At 45.3% G+C, this 23,208-nt stretch overlaps 1 protein-coding gene and 1 non-coding gene across 13 annotated transcripts in view; one reads left to right on the forward strand and one right to left on the reverse strand.

The window, feature by feature from the left end:
• Nucleotides 1–23,208, forward strand: part of CLASP1 (cytoplasmic linker associated protein 1) — a 154,792-nt gene that overhangs the window by 24,883 nt on the left and 106,701 nt on the right. For all 12 annotated transcript variants that reach the window (XM_052674502.1, XM_052674503.1, XM_052674505.1 and 9 more), the window contains exons 3-8: nucleotides 8,969–9,047; nucleotides 9,183–9,286; nucleotides 9,811–9,902; nucleotides 9,991–10,066; nucleotides 13,094–13,191; nucleotides 13,950–14,017. In XM_052674502.1, coding sequence (XP_052530462.1) covers nucleotides 8,969–9,047; nucleotides 9,183–9,286; nucleotides 9,811–9,902; nucleotides 9,991–10,066; nucleotides 13,094–13,191; nucleotides 13,950–14,017 — 517 coding nt within the window. The remainder of the gene's footprint in view (nucleotides 1–8,968; nucleotides 9,048–9,182; nucleotides 9,287–9,810; nucleotides 9,903–9,990; nucleotides 10,067–13,093; nucleotides 13,192–13,949; nucleotides 14,018–23,208) is intronic.
• On the reverse strand, nucleotides 8,219–8,336 carry LOC128077383 (U4atac minor spliceosomal RNA). Its single transcript, XR_008204958.1, has one exon. It is a non-coding gene; the product is annotated as a U4atac minor spliceosomal RNA (small nuclear RNA).

The following is a 23,208-nucleotide window of genomic DNA, read 5'->3' on the forward strand; positions in this document are numbered from 1 at the left end:
GCTTGGCTGCTGCTGAGCTGGTGGCTGTGGCGGTGGTTCCTGGTGGGTGCTGCCTCTGGCACCTTGGGGCTCTTAGGGAACGAGTGGAGGGCGAAGCCTTGCTGTTCCCCACTCGTGCCCTCAACATCTTGCAAACTTAGAATATGGCATAATGAAACTTAGATTGCAACTCTGTTAGTTGGTGAGGACTGCTGACAGCCAGACCTGAAATGAGCTGTGTGGATTTCATTTCAGGTGTATGAAGGAGAGGAGGGTGATGGTGAAGAGCACTCAATACTGAGGAGCCTCCTGTTGACCCTTTGCTTGCAGCCGACCTTATTCTCTGCTGCTGGGCAAAAGCTTTACTGCACTTCAGTTGTGAGGCTGTAAAACAGAGGTGGTGATGATGTATTCCAGGTTTGAACACTACGGGCCTGCACTGCAGCTGAGCTGTGCTGTGTAGACAAAAGAGCCATCCAGCCAGCTTGTTTGTAGGGTCATTAATGATGAATGGAGGGTTTGGTGCCTACCTGTAGAAGAACAACAAACTCTTGAGACCTTTTTAAAATACGTTCTTCATTTGATTTGACACAATTTAGTACAGTGGAATTGGAATGTCCCCAATGAACTAAAACGCTGCAAGCCTAAACTGACTTCTATATTGATTTGGGCAGCCTGGAGACTTCCTAAATGTTTTAAGCTCACTGATAGTGTTGCAGAAAAGAGTTCAGTTAACTGGGAGAGGTTTGGTTTGTGTTAGTCTGGCTTCAGAAGCAGGCCTTGCTGTGGCAAAGCAGCACAACTGGGTTGTATTGTAAAGGAAGTCAGTCTAGAGCATGCTGAATATGCTAATGTAGATTTTTTTCGTACAGTATCCAGCATGTGTGGTCTGTGAAGTTAGATGCATGGGTGTTCAGAATAGCCAGAAGTGTATTATGACCTATTGTTTGCTGTTAAATAATGAATGTCACAAGTACGAGGAGTTTTACTGGGTCTCAGAGCAGCTCTGTGATGGAATCCAAATGCCTCCTCATGTCTTGCAGCAAGAAAAAAAGTGTTTCTCAGAAGAGCTTCCCTTGGCTATCCTGCCAAGAAATGTCACAGCACGCATGCTTCTCAGAGCTGGGCCCACAATAGTTCTGTGATGAAGAAAAGTCTGTTCTTTCTGTTTAAGTTGGAGTCACTGGTGTGGAGTTGGTGAAGGAGTCCTGCAGGGAAGGGAAGTAAGAAAGGATGTAGTGTGAGTTTCAGGCATGGGGAAAGGCAGTGTAAGGCTCACCTCAGCCTTAATGTCTTCTGTCAGACAGTTGCTCAACCTGTGCTTAGGATACATGATGTCATGATTTCCAAGCCTTCTGAATTACTTGGTTTCAGTGTCCTCCTCTTTATGTTAATTTCCTTTCCAGCTAATCTAAGAGGATTTATCTCTATCCTTCTTTTAGAGGGAAAAGTTGATTGCCACCCTTCTTGAAGTCCATGCTAGCAAAATCTCTTCAGTGTGCTTGTCAGCTGAAGCTGGCAGTTTGTACTTTGTTGTGCAGTGCATGGCAGCGCTTTGTCTGTGCTGAGACATCTCTAACTGTTGGATTTGGTGAGGTTCTGGGATCAAGGCACTTCTATTAGAAAGCTGCTGAATAACCAAAGGGTACAAAGGGCCTCTCCTGCCTGCAGGTAGAGCTGCACAAAGGCAGGGTCCTTTCTTTAATGGTTTGCATGCCCTTGAAGGTGTGACATCACTGTTCAAAAAAGGTCCTCTAGAGAAGTCTTTGTTTTATGCTTGCTGCTCTGGTTTCCATGCTCTCCAGGTTTCTGCTCTAGCTCTATAGCAGTGTCATTAACAAAGGGGAGGTGGGGGGAGATGTGGGATGGAGCTCTAACAGCATCACCGTGGGCAGAGATGCTTCTAATCTCTGGAAAGGCCGCAGCATGTGGCAGGGAAAAGAGCAGGCTGGCAGATGGGGTGAGCACAGCTCCAGTCATACTGAGGAGACAACGTGGTGAAGCTTTCGTGCTGTGGCAGACAAATGGGACACGATGTTGATTTGTCACCCTGAGTGTAGGAACTTGTGCTACAACTGAATGTGATTATGTGAATTAAGGGCATTTTTATGAAAGATGAGGCAATTGACACGTGCACTGAGATCATAACCCTCAGAGACAGAAGGGCCCAAGGCAGTCTGAGTGAAATTCTTGGCTGTACAGCCTGGAAAGCTATATTGATAGAGGCCAGAAAAACATAGCAAGCGCTTGAAAGGAGCAATTGGTGGCTTTCAAGTCTGCTCCAGAAGATTCTGAGCAACTCCTGTGAGCAGAAAGCTCTCTTGGTTTGGACTCTCCTGATTAAACTTTGTGGAAAAGGAGAGCTGCAGTGTGATCAGTGGGGCATGTGCTGGGCCGGCTCTTTGCATAGCGCTTGGTGTCACAGCTCCAGGAGCACAGGCAGCGGAGGCTCAAAGTTCAGAATCCCCCAGCCAGTGGGTTATGTTGTACCAGGCTATTTCTACCAGTTGCTATGTGGACTGGCACATGGGTTCCTGGCCCAGGAGGTCCATTAAGATCTTCCCTGATGTTGCTGCTTGCCTCCTGCCAGGCGTAATGCAGTGTGGCTGTTGCTGGGGCTGCCTGGAGCTGCATCTCCTGTGGAAGGACTGGAGGGTCACTGAAGGATTGGAGCTGAGCCCTGGCTATGATGCATGCAAGTCTGCTGGCAGCCTCCTGGTTCCTGTCCAGGAAGCAAAACAGCATCTCTCCACATTCTCACAGAGGCATTGTCAACTGGAAGAGCATTATTGGCCTGTGTGTTATCTTGCCTGCATGCTGCCTCACGCAGGCAAAGGAACAATACGATTAGTGCTGGTGTTGATTGGTATTACAGCCTTTCTCAAACCCTTTTAAGAAGGGATTTCAGCTTAAGGTGGAGCAGGGAGTGAGACTACTTTGTCATGATGTTGTTCCTTGTTCTCTCCTGGTACTAATGACACCAGAGGTGCTGGTGCTGCCATATCCTGACTTCTAGGCCAAATTATTTAGTGAACCAGAGGGATTTTGTGGTAAAACAATGCAGCTGAATTAATCTGTCTTACAAAGTAAAAAGCTTTCACTCTCTTGGGTTATTTAATGAGTCACTTCATCCAAGAAACCAGCAAGGCACATGTGAGGTCAGCACATAATTGGGCGACTCTTCAAAGAGCATACAGGCTGCCCAGCGGACTCGGGCAGCTTAGGATCCAAAAATGTGTTTCTGCAACTGTTTTTCTCCCTCCTAGTAACATTTAGGTAGTTTTAAAGGTCTGAATGAAGTCATCTGCGGGTAAGAAATGTGCAATGACTGCAGATTGTTGTGCCCTTCTGTTTCTGGGGAGAATTATATGGGTGCAGGCAACCACCTCATGTTCTGGGTTTGTGCCAGCGTGATGGGTCAGAATCAGGCCTGCAGCAGTATGCCCCAGCTTGGAGTCACAGAATAGATGATCATCTAGTTTAACACCCTGCTAAAGCAAGTTTGCTGGAGTAGGTAACTCCTTTGACAAAAAGTCAAAATGTGCCAGAAGAATGCAAGGCCTGTGTCTCTTGCAGCTATTTTCTTTAAAGAAAGAGTTAATGAAGATATTTGTGCTTTGCTTCCATGGTGCTTTGTGTTTGTGGCATCTTCTTTGATGTATGAATTTGAAGATGAGGAACAGAATGTATATATATGCTCTCAAAACATTTTAAGTCCTTTGAAGGAGAGAGGAGAAATCTCTTTAAATGGTGATGTGAGTGTACAGAGTAGCTCTGCGTGTTTCTTTTTTTCTCCCTGCATGTATAGATCTTAGGCTGAACTTTATAACTGGACTGCATGCTGGCACAGCCCCAGCACTGCAGGCAGATGTATATGGAATAGCCAAGCAACACTTGTTCCAACATACAGATGAGACTGCTAGATCTCACCATGACAAGTTTATGGTAGTAATAATGCTCTGTAATTCCAGATGAGGATATGAAAGCTCTTGGAAAACATCAGTTTATATTTCCCCCATCCTGCCAGGTTGCTCTTAGCCCTGCATTACAGGAGGAAATAGATGAAGGGCACAGAGACGCAACTGTAGTCGGGTTCCCTCCGTAATCAGTTGATGTCATTCCTTTTGTGTAAGACGTAGCAACTGAGGTGCATGGCTTTTCTTACAGAGCCTCTACTGAAGAAAAGGCCGCTGCTGGATCTCTAAATAAGCAGCAGGAGCAATGTTATCAGGGAAACATTTTGTGTGTGTTGGCTCTATCTTTGAGCATCGCCTTATCTGAACTCCTGTTTCTCTAAGTGCTGTTTCCTAGGCTGACATAGTTGCTATCTGTGAAACTCAACCTCCTATTCTCAGTGCCGCATACTGCAAGGAGCTGGCAGGCAGCAGCCTCCTTCCTGAGCCAGGCTGCTTTGACACAGACTGATAGAGAGGAGCAGTAATTGGAGCCTATCATTGTGTACGGCTTTGAACTTTTTACTTTTATCAGATGTTGTCAAGTTAAACAAAACCTCCTAGGTAAATAAACCAAAAGCGCTGTGCCTTTTCATTACTGTGAGGAATGTACCGGTGCCTGCTGTGGCTGGTGTGAACTTGAGACACACACACACCCCTGCTCTTGCTGCTTGGTCCGTCTCTTAGGTCATTGGTACCTACAGAAAACTAGAAATCTACGGTTGTTATGGATTGGGTCGCGTAGCTGGAGCCTTGGAGGACTACAAAGAGTTGTCTCATCTGCTTCTGTGCCTACAGAAGGATTAAAACACATCTGTTTCACAGTCTGCCAGCAAAGCCTTGGTGTTGGTGACAGAGGAGCTCATTAAATCCATTCGTAAATGGACAGGGCTGATTCTAACTAGAACACATAAAACTGTTTCAAGTGTTAATGAATGTTTAAAATCACTGGCAGTTGAAGGCCTAGATATTAAGGCTCGAACAAAACAAAGTGCTTAGTATAATTTTGAGCAACCTGATCTAAATTTGAGCAGTGGGATGGGAGCATGTTGAACTGGTTGGCCCCTGGAGACCTCCACAATCTGATTTTATTGTTGAGCTCTGCTCTGGCTCCAAGGCTTGAAGAGCTGCTGTCTCTTTGGAGTTGTGTTGATTCCTTTGCAGGCTTCGGTGCTTTCCCAGAGTGCCAGCATTGTGCACAGGCTGAGCTGAGTGGGTTCTTGTATAGTGCCTGCAGCTTTTGTTCCTCTGAGCTATTTCAGTTTCTTAAGAGTTCCGTTTGAAATAATTAATCCAAGAGCTAATGGTTCAGTTAAACATTGAATTAATTCTCTTCTTATATTAATCCACAAGAACTGGGGGACACTTGCTTGTGCATCTCCAGCCTAAGAGTGCTTTTTTCAGTGTGTCATAGACCTTGGAGCACTGACAGGAAGCATTTGCCTCCCATGTTTATGTGCATTTCTGGAAGTAAATGTATGTGGCCTGTCCCTAAAATTTTCCAACTGATTTTCCTCTTTGTGCTATCAGCTGTTTTATCTGGGCATGTTGGTTTCCCTTAGGAAAATGCTGGTTCCTTCAAACAGTGTGGTAGGAAGCATTCCCTCCTCTTCTCTTGCGGCACTTCTGTTTCATTTTGCTCTATAGGAATTCAGTGACTTCTGTGAAACGTCTCACTGGTTTAGCAGCTCTGGAGATTGGAATGCTTCAGCTGCAGGAAGGTGTGTGTCTTCACCAGCATCAGCCCATCCACATGCCTCAGCTGGACCCTGACCCAGATATTGCCAGGCTGTTGGCGTGGGGGAGAGTGCTGTAGTGGTAGGCTTCCAACAGGGCTGCAGTAAAGCAGTCTAACTCTCTTCTGTTAATAGCTGCCCTGTGGTGATGGTCGTCACCCACTTCAGACTTGGAATATCAGGTGTATAGGATGGTGTGGAATATTACCTGTATGTAACTGGATTTTCTAGGTAGCTTGTTAGAGAAGCTGTAAGTACATAACTGAATTGCAGTGTGTGTAGGTCTGGGTGCACGTTCTGCTCCAGAGCTGTTCTGCAGGCATCTGCTGCTTTGGTGCCCTGGTGAGAAGTCTGCCACTGCCTATGGGTGGCTGGCTCAGCCCCCAGCATCTGGGGGCAGGTAGTCTGCTTGAGAAACCTCTTCTGGGTTTCTGACTGCATGCTGTGTGCCAGAGTGGCCCATAGGTGTGCCCTAATGTAGATGCAGTGTGCTCTGCTATTCTCTCATATAGCTGAGTATGTGTTGGAAGCGATGGAAGGGCTGTCTGTTTGCAGTCTGAGGGAGGAAAACAGATGTTCTGTTCTCGTGTGGGAGCTCAGTGGAGCAATGCTTCAGCTGTTGCTCCAGATCTCACCAGTGACAGCCAGAAAGGCAAAGGGACAGATTCAGAGGTCAGTGGGAGTTGAAGAGAGGGAAAGTATTCAGGAAGCAGAAGAATGCTGATTTCCTATGTGTTTGTGGCTGCGGTGTCTGGATCCTGGAGCATGTAGAAAGCATTGTCATCAGTTAACATTACTTTCTGAATGAGTGGGGATACTTTTTTTATTATTATTATTTTGATTGCTGTTTCCTAGACCAGATATTTCAAATTCTTGAAAGATATCTACTTGCCAGATGTTAAAATAGTAACGACTGTGCATGAGTTGATGAAGAACTGTACTAAGAGCTGGAACAGACCTGCATGGGTTACAGACTGGTTGGAGCTCTGCTGGTTGAATGCTGAGCCAGGAGCCTGCTTGCTCCCACCTTTTCCCCCAGCTCCACTGTCCAGTAGAATACTTAGTACTCTTTCACTTGGCAGTTGGAATGCTATGATGCTGGCAGCACTCTCCTGCAGCCTTTAGCAACAAAAAGTGAAGAAAGGACTCTGGCAGAAACCAAGGGGGAATTCCAGACAGGAATTTTGTGATAATCAAAGGTGGAATTTAGCAGAATTTAGGTCATTGTCCTTGTGTGATTATGGGCTTCCTTTGTGGTCAGCTGATGGATGTTTCAGCTCATCTCTGGGAAGACCTCACACTTGCTGGCAGTGACCCTGCCATGCAGCCTGGCAGAAAGATTTCAGGGTGCTAAAGAAGCAGCTTCACAGGAGTAAGGCTCCTGCTGAAATGATGCCTTCCTGTGTGGATGACATGCTCCCTCTTGCTTGCTGTGGCTCCTTTCTGTACCTTACATCCGTCTCTTGGGTTATTGTCTATGCAGTTTTTCATTTTGCAGCTAGCAAAGTACCTTGAGTGCTTCTTTTCTCAATTGGAGTTGGCTGCTGTGGGATGATGAGGCTGTTACAGGTTATGGCAGTGTCTGGAGACAGGTGTGTGTAGATCCTGCTCAGGCATTCTGCTTGCAAGGCTGGGAATTGCTGGGGAAGCTTCAGTTCTTAGGGTCTTTCCAGAGCTTTGCAAAAGTAATGGCTGCTGAGAATGCTATTGCACACTTATAAGTGTTTTTCCCAAACAAGGCAAGAAAAACCTTTACTGGTGTGATCTAGCAATGGACATTAACACCTGGTGCATGGCCTCTGCCCTGTTCATTCTGGCCTATGGGTGCCTCACAGCAGCACCTGCTCAGCCCCCCAGCAGACCCCTGGCTGCTCCTGTGCTGGGCTGCCTTGTTCTTCCAGGTGCTAGCTAACCCCTCACAAGCACTTTGCTTTCACCTACAGTGTGCTCAGCATTTTCTGTTCTGTAGCGTTGCAGGTGGAGTTGGGGTCAGCACTTCTGTGCTAGGAGCTTTGAGCTGCTATAGCTGATGTGGTTCTGTGCGATGCTTCGTGCTGCCTTCAGCACCTGAGAGGTGCCTTGTCTGCAGAGCTGCAGTTCATGCTCCGTCTGACACATGCGTGATCTCAGTGCTTGCAGGGCCAGCTGCATTTTCCTGGCTGAGGACCTGGCCGTGTAATGCTCAGTTGGCAGCAGTTGTGCATGGTGCAGTGGCCGTGTTTGCGAGCAAGACACCTAACTACTGAGTTGGGAGGAGCCAGAAGCAGCACCAGTCGGTAGCGCAGGTTGTTTTTCTCGCTGATTTCCTACAGCGCTGACTTCGTGCTCTGTGGTGTCGTTAAATTTTGCTGTGAGGTCCTCACAGCCGGCTGCTGCGTGACCTCCGTACAGCCCCCACTCTGACATCACCTGCAGCGGTGGGGGCGGGGCGAAGCTCAGGACAAAGGGCCGCAGCCCTTAAGGGAACGTGGTGGCCGCCGTGCACGCGCACAGCTGGTCGGTCCGCGCGCAGCCGTGTGAGAAACGCGCCGGGCTCACGCGCCGGTGCGAGGTTCCAAAAATTGCGCCGCGCGCGCACGCGGGCGCTACGTGTGTTGCTCAGGCGTTAGCAGTGCCGCTCTCACCACGCGTTCATCGAGCGGCCGCGCAACCCCAAGATAAGGACGGTTGGCGGTGGTTGTCGCGCGCCCGCCCTAAGTGCGAGCCGACCGCACCGCGGGTCAGGGTGAGGGGACGCGCGCTCCCGGCGCTGCTTGCACGCCCCATCGGCTCGGGGGCGCGGTCCGCGGGACGTATTCCCGCTGGGCCCCGCTATTCCCCCCTCGCGGCCTCGGTTGAAGGCGTTCTGTGGGCCGGAGGGGCGCTACCCAGCGTGCTCCGCGCCGTCCGCCGGGCGATTTGCATAGGGGGCCGGGCCGCGCGGCGGGAGTGTGGCGGAGAGCGCCCCCTGCCGGCAGCACCCGGCCTCGCCTGGACGAAGTCGCACTGCCTGAACCGCCCTCCTCAGATCCTGGTTACCTCCTCAAAGCCGCGTTTAATTTCTGCAGGCGAATGGTGAGACGGATGTCAGTGCACGCCATTTCCTGATTACAAGTGTAATAACAATTAATTAAGGTGTTTGTTCCCACGTGCTACGGTCTCTACGCATACAGCACACGCGCACCCTTGTGTACAACAGTGTGGGTTCTGCGCCACAGCTCAGTGCTCTCCGTGCTCCTGGAAGCCCTGTGAAGCGAGCCCACGGGGTCTGCTTCCTGCCCGGCCCTCAACCTCATGCTGACACCTGTCCTCTGTTTCCAGGTGGTGCTGCTGGGGATCGACATCATCTCCGCACTGGTGTCCCGCCTGCAGGACCGCTTCAAGGCTCAGATCGGCACAGGTGAGGGCTGGGAGTAATGCTGCCTTTCCCCTCCTGCAGCTCTGATGTCTCACCCTCTTCTGAGGGGCAGAGGGGCTGTGCGGCTGTGGTGGTTTCCTTCTGAGGGATATGGATGTTGCTGTTCTCCTTTTGCAGTGCTGCCCAGCTTGCTGGATAGGCTGGGGGATTCCAAGGACTCTGTGCGGGAGCAGGATCAGACCTTGCTGCTGAAAATCATGGAACAGGCTGCTAATCCTCAGGTATGCTTCACAGCCCTTTGTGGTATGTGAGAGAGGAGCTGCTTGAAGCGGAGCTGTTTGAGTATTTCTGTTGTTGGTGTCCTGGTACTCTGTGTAGATGTTAACTTTTCCTTACTTTCTCTTCTATCACAGTATTCTCCTATGGCAGTCTCTAATGCCCTCGTCTCCCTATGCCTCTGTTATGAATGATTCATGTTATGTGAGAATGCTATTGGATGGCTGGGTGGTCAGGGTATGCATGGGAGTGTGTGAATGCTGCTTGGATTTATCAAGGAGCAGTCAGTGTAATTGTTCTGGGTGCTGGAAGGCACTTGCTTTGTGTAGTGCTGTTATTTTAGTTTGTGGCAAGTTAGTATGAATTCAGCAAAGAACTAGTCATACTTAGAAATGTTTTATTGCTTGTTGTCTTATTCAGCTTGAATGGATGTAAAGTTTGTCATGCAAAAATGTTACAGTGTATGAAAGAATGAATCTCTCTTCCCTGGCCTCCTGTTTTGTCTCACTTTGTTTTCTGTCTCCCACAGTATGTGTGGGATAGGATGTTAGGAGGATTCAAACACAAGAATTTCCGGACAAGAGAAGGGATCTGTCTCTGCCTTATTGCAACACTCAATGCGTAAGTCAGAACCTCCTGCAACTTTAAGTTATGCTTGCAGACTTGCTCCGTGGTTCACACCGATCCCCTTTTTGTTCTTTATTCCCAGATCTGGAGCTCAGAGTTTAACACTGAGTAAGATAGTGCCACATATATGTAACTTACTTGGAGATCCGAACAGCCAGGTAAGCTTTTGCTGTGAGTTGCTTCTGAAAGTAGTGTTGAGTACCATTGTTGGTAGGTGGGGCTCTGTATTCTAGCTGATAAATTAGCTGAAAAATGTGCTGCTGTTGGTGAATGATGTTTATGAAAAGCTCTTGGTTGATTTTGCGTGGGTCAGAGTTGTAATATGCCTACAGTAGAATCATAAGTTCAGTGGAACAGCATCAATCTGCAGATGATGTGGAACAGAACAGGAAACCTGTCTAGGAAGGGAATTACTCCTGTACCTTACAGCTGAGTGCATGGGAAGCTGCAGGCATCCCTTCAGGCTCAGTGAAGCATCTGTGTACCTTCAGATAAGAACCAGTTTGGGCAGGGAGGGCAAATGGGACCAGACTGACAGCCTGGCCATGTGCACTGCCAGCGCTTGTATGGGGAGATTGTGAACAAGGGGCAGAGAGAAGATAAGTTGTATAGGAAACTTACATCAGCAGTACATACTGTAAGAAGTATCTGGTTGCTTCTATGTGCTTTCTATCCTGCTTTGGAAGATGCAATTGTCTGTATCTTGTCTGCTAGCTTTGTTACAATTTTAACATCCTAAATTGGGGTTGTCCCAGTTCTGTTACATAGGAGAGAGCTCTCTTGCCAAAGAGAGCTTGTAACCTAATCTGAAACTGGAAATGTGTGAGGCTAGTGAGAGAAGGGGATAAGGAAGCAGAGTTCAGATTAATGTGAGGTAGTGCAGACACCTGCAGGTTCTGAGTATTTCAGATCTCCATCCAATTTGGGTGGTGGTGTTCACGATCCAAGTTTAGAGTGGGAATGTAGCTGGAGGGAAGCGTGAGGTGACAGCTGGGGAATGGGTTTGTAGTGGCTCTGAAGCCTCCCCTTGCTAAAGGGGAGGGCCGAGTGAGAAGCAGCTTCTCCCATTTTTGCCAACACAGGGAGGATAAGTGGTTCCTCCGTGAAGGCTTCTAAGGAAGTGTAAGATTCAGGGTGCTCCCTGTTCCTGAGCTGTGGCTGAGCAAGGTGTTACTCTGTGGGGATGCTGAGTTGCTGCTGTGCAGAGGCATTGTGGTCCTGGTACCTGTGAGCTTGTTGCAGAAACCAGAAAGCCGGCGAGGGGACTGAAGTGTGTTCCCTCACTGCTGCCTTTTGTGTGCCTGGCACAGCCCAATCTCAGCTTCCAGAACGGAGTGGGAAATGAAGCTGATTTAACGACTCATCTCTTGGGGACCTGTTCTACCTCATCTGCGCAAAGTTCATACCTGAACTGGTCGAACACCAGTCTGTCAGCAGCAGCGTACTGCCTTCTGAGCTCTGGGACGTCTGGGCCATTTGCTGGGTCAGTGCTGCCCTCTCTTGGTGAAACATGATGGAGAAACAAAGGTCCCCATCAAGTGTGGCATTTTCCCCTTTTGTTGTGGGTATCAGAAGCTGTTTTCTTATTGCCCTTTCAGCTTCACACAGCCTTGCGAGCCTTCCAGAATTTCCCTGCTAGGCAGCCTGTGGCCTGGTGTGTTTGGGGCTGTTGCTGCTATGGACAGAGCAGCAGCAGGGCTGCTTGTTGGGCAGTCACAGCCCTTGGCTGCTGTGGCTGGTGTGTGGCCCGTGGTGACTGATTCATGCAGATATGTGCAGTGTAGTCACTGCTGAGGAGCAGTGTGTCTTCCCTCTGACCAGCTGCAGTGTGCCTCCATTTCTGTGGAGGCACAGTCTGCACGTGCTGGCCTCCCCACTTCCTCCTGCCATGCTCAGTATTGAAAGCTGCCCTATTGGCACCTGGAAGGCTGTGTCCTGTGCTGCAGTGCTGGACTGTGGGGCAGAAAGGCAAAACTAGCAAATGAGGGCTGAAATACATGAAGGTGGCATTTCAGAACGTTCTGGATGGAAATGATGTAGAAAGGGGGAGAGCAGGGTGAAAGAAGAGTGTTAGTCATTCTTCCCTAGGAAGTAGGGTGTGCATGTCTGTCCTTCATTGCCACACAAAGCTAATTTTAGTTTGGACCCACAGAAATACCTTGTGTCTAGCCCTGATGTATTCAGGCCCAGTGCTGTTTTGCTTCCATGCTTTCTTTGTTTCCGTTTGCAGCTCTGCTCCAGCACTGGTGGTTTCAGTGTAGTCAGCAACCAGCCTTAGCTTTGGGAACCCCCTTTGTTGAGTGAGGGTGTGTGGAGGGGAAGGTTAATGTTGGAAGCAAACAGAAGTGCATGGCTTGATGGTAATCCAGCAGACAGAGCAGATTGCTTACCTGTCTGCCTCCCAGAGGAAGGGAGTGTTGGTATGTAAATGTGTCACTGCACTGGGGTTTCCAGCAGTCAGTTTTGCAAGTCAGCTTGGAAAATATGTAAAACTACATTTGTTCATACAGCCTTTGCTCCTGTGAGATACTTAGGGTTGCAGTTAAAGCCTGGGACACTCAAAAGTAAGCAATTAGCCATTTGTGATACTGCCTTTCTGTTGCGTTACAGTGAGTTTGATGACTGGCCAGAGAGTTGGGAGTTTTTAGTTCTTGTCTATGTAGTTGGGTTGTTTTTTTTTTTTTTTGCTTCTTTGCCTGTTGTCTGGACTTCAGTGGAAGTATGTGACTAAGGACCAGGAGTACAGCAGGACTACAAGGGCTGTTGTGCCTTCATTCTTCTGTTGCATGTATTTCTATGAATTGTTTTTCTTGTGCTGGGTAATGTCATCTGGGTCAGAATGAGCTTTACTGCAGGGATACTTTGTGCAGTTTTGATTGGGAAATTGCTTTGTTTGTAGCAGGCCAGCTGAGTACTGAGCCTGAGTCAGTTGTCCACATGGTGACTTGGGTGACTGATTACCCTTCTGATATACTTTTATCATCTGTGGAAGTTTGGTAAAGTTAGACCTACTGATCGTGCTGCTATCTGAAATGAAAGAATGGAAGCTCTTGTGGATGCTGTGGTTGTGCACATAGTGGCAACTGTTGTTGCTGAGAAATATGCAAATTTCTTTCTCCAAGGTATGGCAGGGATTTATTTCTTTAGACTGCGCGGATGATTGACTTCTCACATCTCTCTTTCAGGTTCGAGATGCAGCAATAAACAGCCTTGTGGAAATTTACAGACATGTCGGTGAACGTGTAAGGGCTGATCTCAGTAAAAAAGGATTACCCCAATCTCGGTATGTTGAGAATGTCCCTATATTTTAACTGTTTAGGGGTTTTTTTTATTTCCTTTCCTTTATGAAGCTTCTCATGCTGCATAATTGAACCTCTTCCCGGGGTCAGAGTTTTTCTTCCATCCTACATGCACTTAGTCTCTGACATTCAGGACAGAACAGAATTAAACCTGAGGATGGCATAGATGACAGACTGTACACAGGGGGAGCATTGGGAGAGGTTGTTTCAGAGGCGGGGTGCACACAGATGGAAGGAATGCTGCTGTCTCTTGTTTTCCAGTGGAAACATCTGCTGTAGTGTGGCCTCAGAGTATGATCTCTAGGAAAGAATAATGAGATGCTGTAAAGATCTCATGCTCTGCTGGGCCTGTGATATGCTTAGGAAAGAAATGTCACGGCCAAACGAGTGTTGTGCAAAGTTTGCATTTCTTCTTATTTTTTTCCTGCAAATTGTTAAAAATAGGCAAAGTAATCATGAACTGGAAATGTATTTTTACAATGAGATCTGCCACATCTTCAGTGTTGTATTTCCAGTCGTATTTCTTTCATCTCTGCAGTATCCCTCTTCTGTTTTTTATCAGTCATTGCATGTTGTGATTTTTTTAATTTTGCAGTAACTCCCCTCCCCCTTGACGTTTCTGACAGTGTTCTCAATGACCTGAGTTGAAACAAAATTTGTCCTGTAACATCTTAAAGTAGAAGGTTCCTAAAGATTAAATTCAACTGTTGATTGTGGATTTCTTTCTTTAACTTACAAACAGATTGAATGTAATTTTCACGAAATTTGACGAGGTCCAAAAATCTGGAAACATGATCCAGAGCTCAAGTGGTGAGTAGAAGTACCTGTATTCTGTTTGGTATCTTCAGTAGTTTTCAATCAGTGAGACATTCAAATGGATGCAAAGCCAATGTTCTGCTGAGAGAAACAAGTCTGAATGATAATTCACAAATGTCCGCATCGCTTTTGCAGAAACCAAAATTGATGTTTAGTTGGTCAGTCCTGCATTCCTAGCAGCACCAAGAAGAATTCTGAGATATGAGCTGTTGTTGTCTTCCTTTTCCTTGGCTGTCATTAGGGAAATGGAACTTCTGTTTTCAAGTCTCTGTGCGTGTTACTTTAAATTGTCAATAAAGTAAAAAATAACGGAAGCAGCCTTTTCAGTTTTAATGTTCTACAGAGCACATGGTGTGCAGATGAACATCAAACACTACTGCGTTAATGTTGCTTGAGAATTGTATTTTGCAGTTTTTAAGTTCATTTATTTTGTATGTGTATGACTGGTAATAGGTCAAAGCTCTCAACAGAGGTTTATTCTGTTTTCTTATCTGAGACTTGGGTTTTACTTGCTTTTTAAACAAGGGCTTGTTGCTGCTTTTCATGTACTGCTTACTTTTAGGAATGTTTTTGAGTGAATTTCTGGTTCAAAGGAGGGAATTCATCATTCTGCCAAGAGCAGAGATGAAAAACCTGAGTTCGGTGCTGCAGGTGCCTCTTGGATTTGTGCCTTCTGCAAAGCTGAGAGTAGGAGAGATGATGTCTCCATTCTTTTCCACAGCTGTCTTAGAAACCAAGAGAGTAGAGATCTCTGCTCTTTTGGGGGGGAAAATGTGTTTCCACTTCCAAGGTGCTCTTCTTCTTGCCATACTCATTTTTAAACTACAGTAGTAGTAAAGTACAGGAAATAATAAAATGGATGTATTTGATAATTACGTAATATTTTGAGTTATTCCAAAATGTGTGATGTTACCTTCTGCATCTGGGAATGATGAAAACCTGTTGCAGGTTCCTTTGTGATGGAATGGGATAAAACACTTCTGTGATTTTGTGTAAAGTAGGAAAGTAGGTCTGTGTAGGTAGATGATGCTTGTGGTTTATGGTATGCTCATCTGTTTATGAGTACAGTTGAGAAGCAAATGCCCTTGTAAAAAGAGGATGCAAATATTTAATCGTTAGCAAGCATCTTAATAGGTACAACATGTAGATGTTCTTCTGAGATCCTAGCTTAAACTGAAACAAGCATACACTTTATCCAAATTCTTTGCTTTCCATTTGGGTAGGCTAAGGTAGAATTTCTGCAAACTTCATTTACTCTGTGGAATAGACTGGATTTTCAGAACACAAAAAGTCACTTTGATGCATTGTAGATTGCTGTTCTGTGGAGCTGGAGGAGATAGACTGTGTCTTGTGGTGAGAGGTGTTGCTGTGGTATCATTTTAAACAAATATGCTGGGATGATGACTGAGGGTGGGATTTTTGTTGGGTTTATTCTCTCAGAGGAGAGAAAAGATTTAGGAGTTGATTGTGGCATCAGCTAAATAAAGTTTACATGGGCTTTTCTAACCCAAATGAAGGTGTTCTTTGTTGAAAATAGTGTGTGTCACAACTGATAAGAGCAACGTTAGTACGAGATAGATGAGATGTGTGTAAAAACTGAACTTCAAGTGAGAGACTGAAGTTCATTGAGATTTGCAGTGCGATTGTTAGCTGTGCAGTTATTAGTTATTATGCAGTTATAGTGCAGATATGCATGATCCTGAGTGGTATCAGAGCCATTGCTTGCTAACCATTGGCTTTAGAGGTGGTTCTGGTCTCCAACCTGTGACCATCCCAGCACATGTTGGGTGTGATTTGTAGCTGCTGGCACTACTGAAGATGTCAAAAGAAGCAAGGTGGGTTGATAGGGATGATCCCTTATGGACAGCTGATTCTTAGAGTGCCATCTCTCCAGGAAATAAGTAGAGGAGTGTGGGGTGCTTATAGGGTCAGAGCATGACATAGTATGGAAGGATCTCCCTTTTGATCTAACAGGATTATTTTTTTTTGTCTGAGTGAAAAAACTTGTAGTTGCATGAGTTATTAAAGTAGTTCTCATTTGTGATATTAATAATGAGAGCATTAGTTTTTAATACGTATTTTTAATATGCATTTGAGGTAGAATTCTGTTTTCCATAGTCCTGTAGGCAAGGTCCTTGCTTCTTCCTTGTCTTCCAAGAGCAACACAAGCATGGCATGCTTGCTCTCATGTCTAACGTGTCAACAACTCTGTCCAACTTCCAGTTTATCTTGAGATTGTGTCAGCTGGTGGGCAAGGCTTACCTTCATCAAGGGTTTAGTAGGTTTGTTATGACTTAAAGGCAAGTTAAGTTTGTAGGGTTTCATACATCCCTCACGCCTCCTGCTTTTGAACAAAGGTGACATTTTCAGTATCTGTCAGTCATTAGGGAAAATAAATATTGCACAACCAAAAGATTAGCCTTTGTCAAGAAACAACTTTGTCTAGTTAATCCTTTGTATCTGGCAGAGTACAGTACTGATTATGGATGCCTATCTGATGCCATTGCTGCCATTCCTTTTAGTTTGTAACCCTACCAGGCCTTGCCCATAGCAGCTGTGTGAGCACACTACCAGCATGCGGTAGTTGATATTATAGTGCGGATTGGATGAGTTCGGGCATTATGGTAAGCTGGTTATGTCTGAAAAGCTCATGTAAGTGCCTCTCTGTAGCTAGATTGTGCAACTTCTAGCTCTACACAAGCTGCGTGTCTCCCAGAGGTTTGGGAAGGCAGATGGGCAAATGTTTGTGCAGATTTCAGTTCTGTAAGCACCTGTAAGCACAATATGGCATTGCAGAAGATGCATCTGCTTGCTGTGGATTTTCTGCCTTTGGCTCCCACAAGCTACTTAGGTGGGGCAGGGGCTGGTGCTGCTGGCAGGGATCAGGCCACGGAACAGACCTGTCTGAAAATTAACACATTTCTTCTCAGATTCCCCTCTTAAGGTAAGGGCTTTATGTGGACAGGGTTGAGGCATGCCTCTGAAATGGCAAAACCAGCTAAAGTTGTGTCTGGACTTCCCATATTACTAGCAAAGTGTCAGTCTAACTTTGTGATCTTATGTATGAGTACACGAAATCTGTACTTCTTGGGTAGGGAAGATGGAATAAAGACAGTAGTGGTGACTGGTGGTTGCCAAACCTGACTTCTTGCAGAGCTGGGCAGGTTGGCATAGCAAGAATTGTTTCTGAAGTGATGAAACATGTCATAATAAGTTGTCAGAGGTGAATTACAATTAAAACCATCTTCTAGCTCTGAGATTTGTTTGTGATAAGCTTTCTGGGCTGCTCCCAGTGATGGGTGGGGTGAGTGCTGGTGCTGCTGGTTTAAGATCTCTCTTAACTCATGCTTCCTGAGAGACAAATTCCCAGGTGAACAAAAATTAATTCACCTTTACTAGAAAAGGTCCTTAAAAGAACAGGTCACATCCTGACCCCATGTATAAGTATTGCGAATCATTTCTAATCAGAATGAGTTTTGTTACGCATGATTATTTTCAGACATTTATTTACCATATATACCATATATATACCATGAACCATTAGTGCTGCTTTGAGTTTATCTTGAATTTTTTTTTTTTTTTTTTTTTGCCAGATCTTGTTTTCACTGTCTGATAATACAGGAATCAAATGAGCAGTGGGGTGGGGGAGGTTTGCACGGTATGCGCAGGGTTTCATCAAGGCAGGAAAGCTTTGGTATGCTGAAGTATTGCTTGTTGCTAGGCTACCAGAGGACCTTTCTCTGTCTAGAATATGAAGTTAAAATCCATGTTGGTTTCTCGATGATTCTTAGTGCATCCCTGTTTTGTTATTTGGCATGTAATTAGCCAGCCTCTTGAAGCAAAAATTACAGTTTTTCCTCCTTCAAGCTTTCAGCAGGCTAATTATTTTTTGTGTAACTGCTATTGCTAATTATGCAGATGCCTTATTCCCCTGGGACAAATACGTTTTCAGCATGAAAGACCCAATAATTGCCTGCTAGTCTGCTGCCATCTTCATGTGGCACTGCATGATGATCTGTAATTGGCTGTGATGTGGAGAGGAGCTGCTGGATGTAAACAGTTCTATTTATTGCAGGAAATCCGTGCGGCACAGGTTTCCTTGGCCTCATGTCTGGAAGGACCTGAGCATAAAGCTTGCCATTTTTCCGTGGGTTGAGTTATCCTGAGTCTGACCGGGACTCTGGAAGAAGTTCCAGGACGGATTGGGAATGTAGAAAGAGATCTGCTGACAGATGCAGACTGATAGGAAGTGACCCAAACCAAAGCTATTAGCCACTAACATGTTGTAGTGCGTTTTTGCGCTCTTTCTCATTATGACATCATAATACAGTGCCTTAACTTCTTCAATTTTATTTTTACCTAAGTGACATGATTTCTGCAAATCCTTTAGTGTGGTGGTGTGCCTCTGTGCTGGCTTAGTCAGTCTGGAGGAGATTAAACTTCCTTGTCTGCGTGGAACTTTGACTCTGCTCAAAAGGTGGTAGTAGTCTTTGGCTGCGTGCAGGGAACTCAAAGCAGATCTAAACCCAGAAGTCTGGAGCAGAGATCTCTCCCCTGATATGTTTATGCAGAGTAAGGTGAGGGGAGGATGTGGTTTTAGTAGTTGCCTGGTTTTTTGAGAATTGAAGAGAAATCAGACTTAAACAGTGTTGAAATAGCGAAGGTGATTCCAACTGCCAGAAGTCTTGTGAAGATGAAATACAGAACAATTTCTGTATTTGAGGTACTGTTTAAAGTAAATAAGCTGTCTGCTGAGTTTGTTCCCTGGTTGGTGATGAAGCTGACAGCTTAGAGGCAATTAGCTGAAAATGAATAATTCTGGATTCCCATGCTGTGCTGATAGGAAAGCTAGTCATTGGATACTGTTTTCCTGTTTATTCTAAGGAGAAAGCTAACCTACATATGAGGGATGTTGCCACGTGTCTGTGGGTGGGAAATGATTTGTCAACATGCATCCCAGCACCAGAATTAGACTGGGAGGGGTGGCTACGATAACACAGGTTTAGATCTGACGCTCTGTGCTGAAGCTTCATGTATTTGTGCCTCACTGTGCAAATTAATTTTCCATTATGAGTTGTTTTCTTTGAATGTTGTTTTCACATTGAAATAGAAAACAAAAATGTGTTTAAAAAAAAAAAAAAAAAAAAAGCAAGGAAATGCTCCTTCACATGCACAGGGGTTGGGAAAGTGATGCTGTGATTTTTGAATCAGGACTGTTAGCTCCTTGTGCGGGATAGAAATGGGCCACGCTGGCTCTGTTTCTTTCCTATTACACAACACTGTAAATAAGCATGTTACTGCCCTCTAGATTTTAAACCCTTACATTTAAAGTGAAGTGATGTGAGCCAACAGGCAGAGGAGGACGAGCAGCGCTCAGCTGAGTGCGGAGCAGGCTTTTATTTTGGAGGAGGGGTGGCAGTCTGCTCGGTCATAGGGAGAAATCGTTTGGGAGGTGGAGAGTTTGCTGGTGGGTAAGTTACAGAGATGTGCACTGCAGGGCTCAGAGCTCTTCCCAGCAGCTTGGGAGCACTGCAGATAATGACTACAGGCAAAGGTAAGTGCTAATAAATGTGCCGTGGGGCTGGTGGGTGTCTTTGTTAGCCTCTCAATATTCTCCTGTTAATTTTCTTTGTAATATTTTGAAGAGATTGAGGCAGCTCGCAGTAAAAGTGAAACTTCAACAAATAGCCTGCAAGCATCTGTAGCATGGTGACATTGTGTTCAGGGTAAGCTGCTATAAATTATGATAAATGATTGATCATTTATGATCATATGATTGACTAGGGTAAAGGAAAAGCATGTGTTCGTAAGGACAGAGAACACATTATGATGAGGTGAAGGGGAGCTGTTTTCAGTCTGCTTTGTGATGTTTTCGAGCTGTTGCTAAGGCATTTTGATTGTTGCCTTTTGCAATTATCAGTTGGGAAGTTCATTTAATTTGCAGCTCCTTCAGGTAACAGTGAATTGTAGTGCCAAGAGCGTGCTGAATTGAGATACCACCATCTTTATGTGGTTTTGTTTTAGCTACATTTCTGTGACAGACTGGCTGTGGAAGTCAGAGAGGCAGGAGGGAACCAGGGCAAATGGAAAGGCTCTGGAATGGAGCTTGGGATCTAAGCACTTGTGACAAATTAATTTATAGAGTGAAAATATGTACTGCGTTTATTTTTGGTATATCAGAAGCCTGTGCCTCTTCTCTTTACTTTGAGAGGAGGTGCTTTCTATTAGCCATCTTTGCAAAAGCTGTGTCTTATTTCTTCCTTTTTCTCCATTCAGTGTACTGCTGTCCTGTTGAAATGCCTATTGCTCTGTGGAGTCAGCAGATGAAATTTAGGAAGTTTGAGAGGGCCTGAATTGCATGGATGCTGGGTGTGCTGATATTTACCTTCTCAACTGTAGTCACTACAGTCCAGTGTCAATAACAAAAATTAGGATGAATTACCAAAGCTACCATACTTTTCCCATGGAAACTGCGGTAATATCTGATAGAGCTGTGGAGACATTGCTGTGTTCTCTAATATGGACTTTTGTCTCAACTTTTTTCATATGTGTCATATTGGTTTTATCTTTAAAACAAAGCCTGAAGTTTGCAGCTACTGCCTCTCCAGTCTCTGAGCCAGTGTGCTGGTATCTTCTGTGCTGCTTTGCCCTGTACCCCTAGCACTCCTGCTAGAGAATGAGGGGTTAAGGCTGGAGCAATATCAACTCCAACTTTCAGATAAAAGGACTGACTGCATCTCATGATCCTGATCTGTTAGCTTTGACATTTATTATACAAGGGGGCAAATTTGTCGATAGAATGACTCACGTGTGTGCACACATCACTTTGAGTGTAGCACTGATGTAAGCCAGGCTTTCAGTTCTCAATGATTCTCAAAGAGGCAGGAGTACAAATTACTCACATATCCTAAAAGAAGGTTGGCATCAGAAGTGAAGCTGGTTGGACTTGTGTTTGTGTTTTACATGCTTTGGCTTCAGTGCTGTTGGGAAAACACAGGAAAGTATTTCACTGAGCAAAATGATGGTGTCACATGCTTTCTGCTGCCAGGATAAGGATGACAGTTATCTGATGCAGATAACTGTGCATGATGTCCATGAATAGTTTAGTCTCCTCAAAAAGCAGCTCAGGATTGTTGCCCTATTCTCTTTTTTTCTCTCCTTTTTCCTTTCATATTTTGATTCTGCAGCTCAGCCTGAATATTGGGTGCTTAAAAGTCGTCTCTTGATAGTTCTTGTAAGCTGATGTGCTGAGCTGTTTTTATATAGAATCACTGTTCCAGTTAGAATTAAATTGCTGTCCTTAATCAGCAGCCTCAGCAGTGGCCATAAGCTGCTTGGAGGAACTGAAATTTCTTGTAACTCTGTGTGACAGCTCATTCATTTGAGATCTGTTTTAGGGTTAAGCATGTAACAAGTAAACTGAGATTGGCTGCTGCAGCCATCAGCTTCTGAAGGGACAGCTTTCATCCCAAGGTAACTGGTGAGCCCACCGGATAGGATTTTAATAGCAGTTAGATTATGAGACGTGGGTCACTACCTTGTGGATGGACATGGTGTTTGTAATGTACCCACAGCAGCTGGTGTTTCCATAAGCTTGAGATTTTAATCATTTATTCCAGTATCTAGACTAAAGAGCACATGCTTGTTTATTAAAGATCTTTGAAGAATGCTTTTGCAAGCCTAAGGGTAGCCTTAAATCTTGTCATTTTACATATTCAAACAATTGATCTTATCTTACACTAGATTGATTATGCTGTCAAGTGCCTTTCTGAGACATAGGCATACTGGTACAGATAGTGTATCTGACTGGTTCTAACATACAGCTGTAGAGCAAGTCACTGCAGTTACAGCCCTGTAAGTCAGGGGCACGAAGAGGCTATTTTCTCTAAACACAGGCATTGGTTTGTTACTTCAGTATGAAGTACAGTTAACAAGTTGTCTGTACTTGGCCCTGTTCTAGCATTACATTATGTTCCTCCTTCATTATGTTTGCTGCTCAGATATAGTGATGTGAAATAGAGCACAACCCAACTGTAATAAGTGAGCGTCCTATTTTTGTAGCGTAGCATTAAGACAGCAAATGCTGTGTAATGACTGGGTTTCTTTTGCCCTCTGAAGGAATTAATTCTGCCTTGCTGCTCTGACAAAGGAATCCTTTTGTTGCATTGTGCAAAGCAGTTTGAATGTTTTCTTTAATTCCTCTGAAGCCCAAGACCACGGACAGCCCTGAATAATTTGTACTTGGTTTACATGTACATGCAGCCTGCAGAGAGCTCACTGCAGCCAAGGCCTCGAGAAGGAATGCTGATGACTCTTTTCATTGCAGTTGGCCTTCAGAGTGAAGCCAGGTGAACGTCAGTGCACACAATGCACTGTAGAAGAAGAGGTGAACTTTTTCATTCACCTTGAATGTCACCTGAATGGCAAAGCCTATAGTGGTTGGATTTCGAGCCCAGCTCCCTTTTCTCACCCACCTTTCTTCAGAGCTGTAATGAACACCAGTGGTGCTCACAAGGAGGTGCCTGGTATAGGTGCAGATACTAGTATTTGTGTCCAACAAATATGAAGCATCCTGGGATTTCTCTGGAGGCCAGGCTGAATGGTGATTTGACAGCATAGAGCATTTATGTACAGGCATGGGAAAGACAAATTCACACTTTTTCCTTTACTCCAGATCTGCTCTTTGGTGTTAATGGAGCTGATCGAGGATTTTAGTGGGAAATGAACAGGGTGCTTTGTAAAATGCTACTTGACTGTGTTGTAGTAGCCTTGTATGCGTGTGGTAGACATGACTGTATCATGACATACATTCCTGTATGAAATGATGCTGACAGTACATTTCCTATCCCACTATATGAGATTCTATATAGCTATTCCTGTAGCTATCCCACTTAATGAGATTGTACTCCATGGCTGTGATGAGGGGAGGGGAAAGGTGCATTCATCTTCTCAAGGAATGAGGCACGTCTTCCATATCCATCTCTCCTGAGTAATGGGTTTCCAGTGTAGCGGGGCTCTGGCTCATAATGAAACATGACAGTTCTAATTAGGAGCACTTTGTGAAGAATGGGTGTGACTTTGTTTTAGATTATTTGATTTCTTCCACTACCCCCCCCGCCCCCCCAAAATTATTGCTTGTGAATGTGAGAACAGGGCAGTCCAGGAGCCAGAGCTGCAGAGGCAGT

The sequence above is a fragment of the Tympanuchus pallidicinctus genome, unplaced genomic scaffold (genome assembly GCF_026119805.1).
Source record: "Tympanuchus pallidicinctus isolate F22 unplaced genomic scaffold, pur_lepc_1.0 scaffold15, whole genome shotgun sequence".
Taxonomy (NCBI): domain Eukaryota; kingdom Metazoa; phylum Chordata; class Aves; order Galliformes; family Phasianidae; genus Tympanuchus; species Tympanuchus pallidicinctus.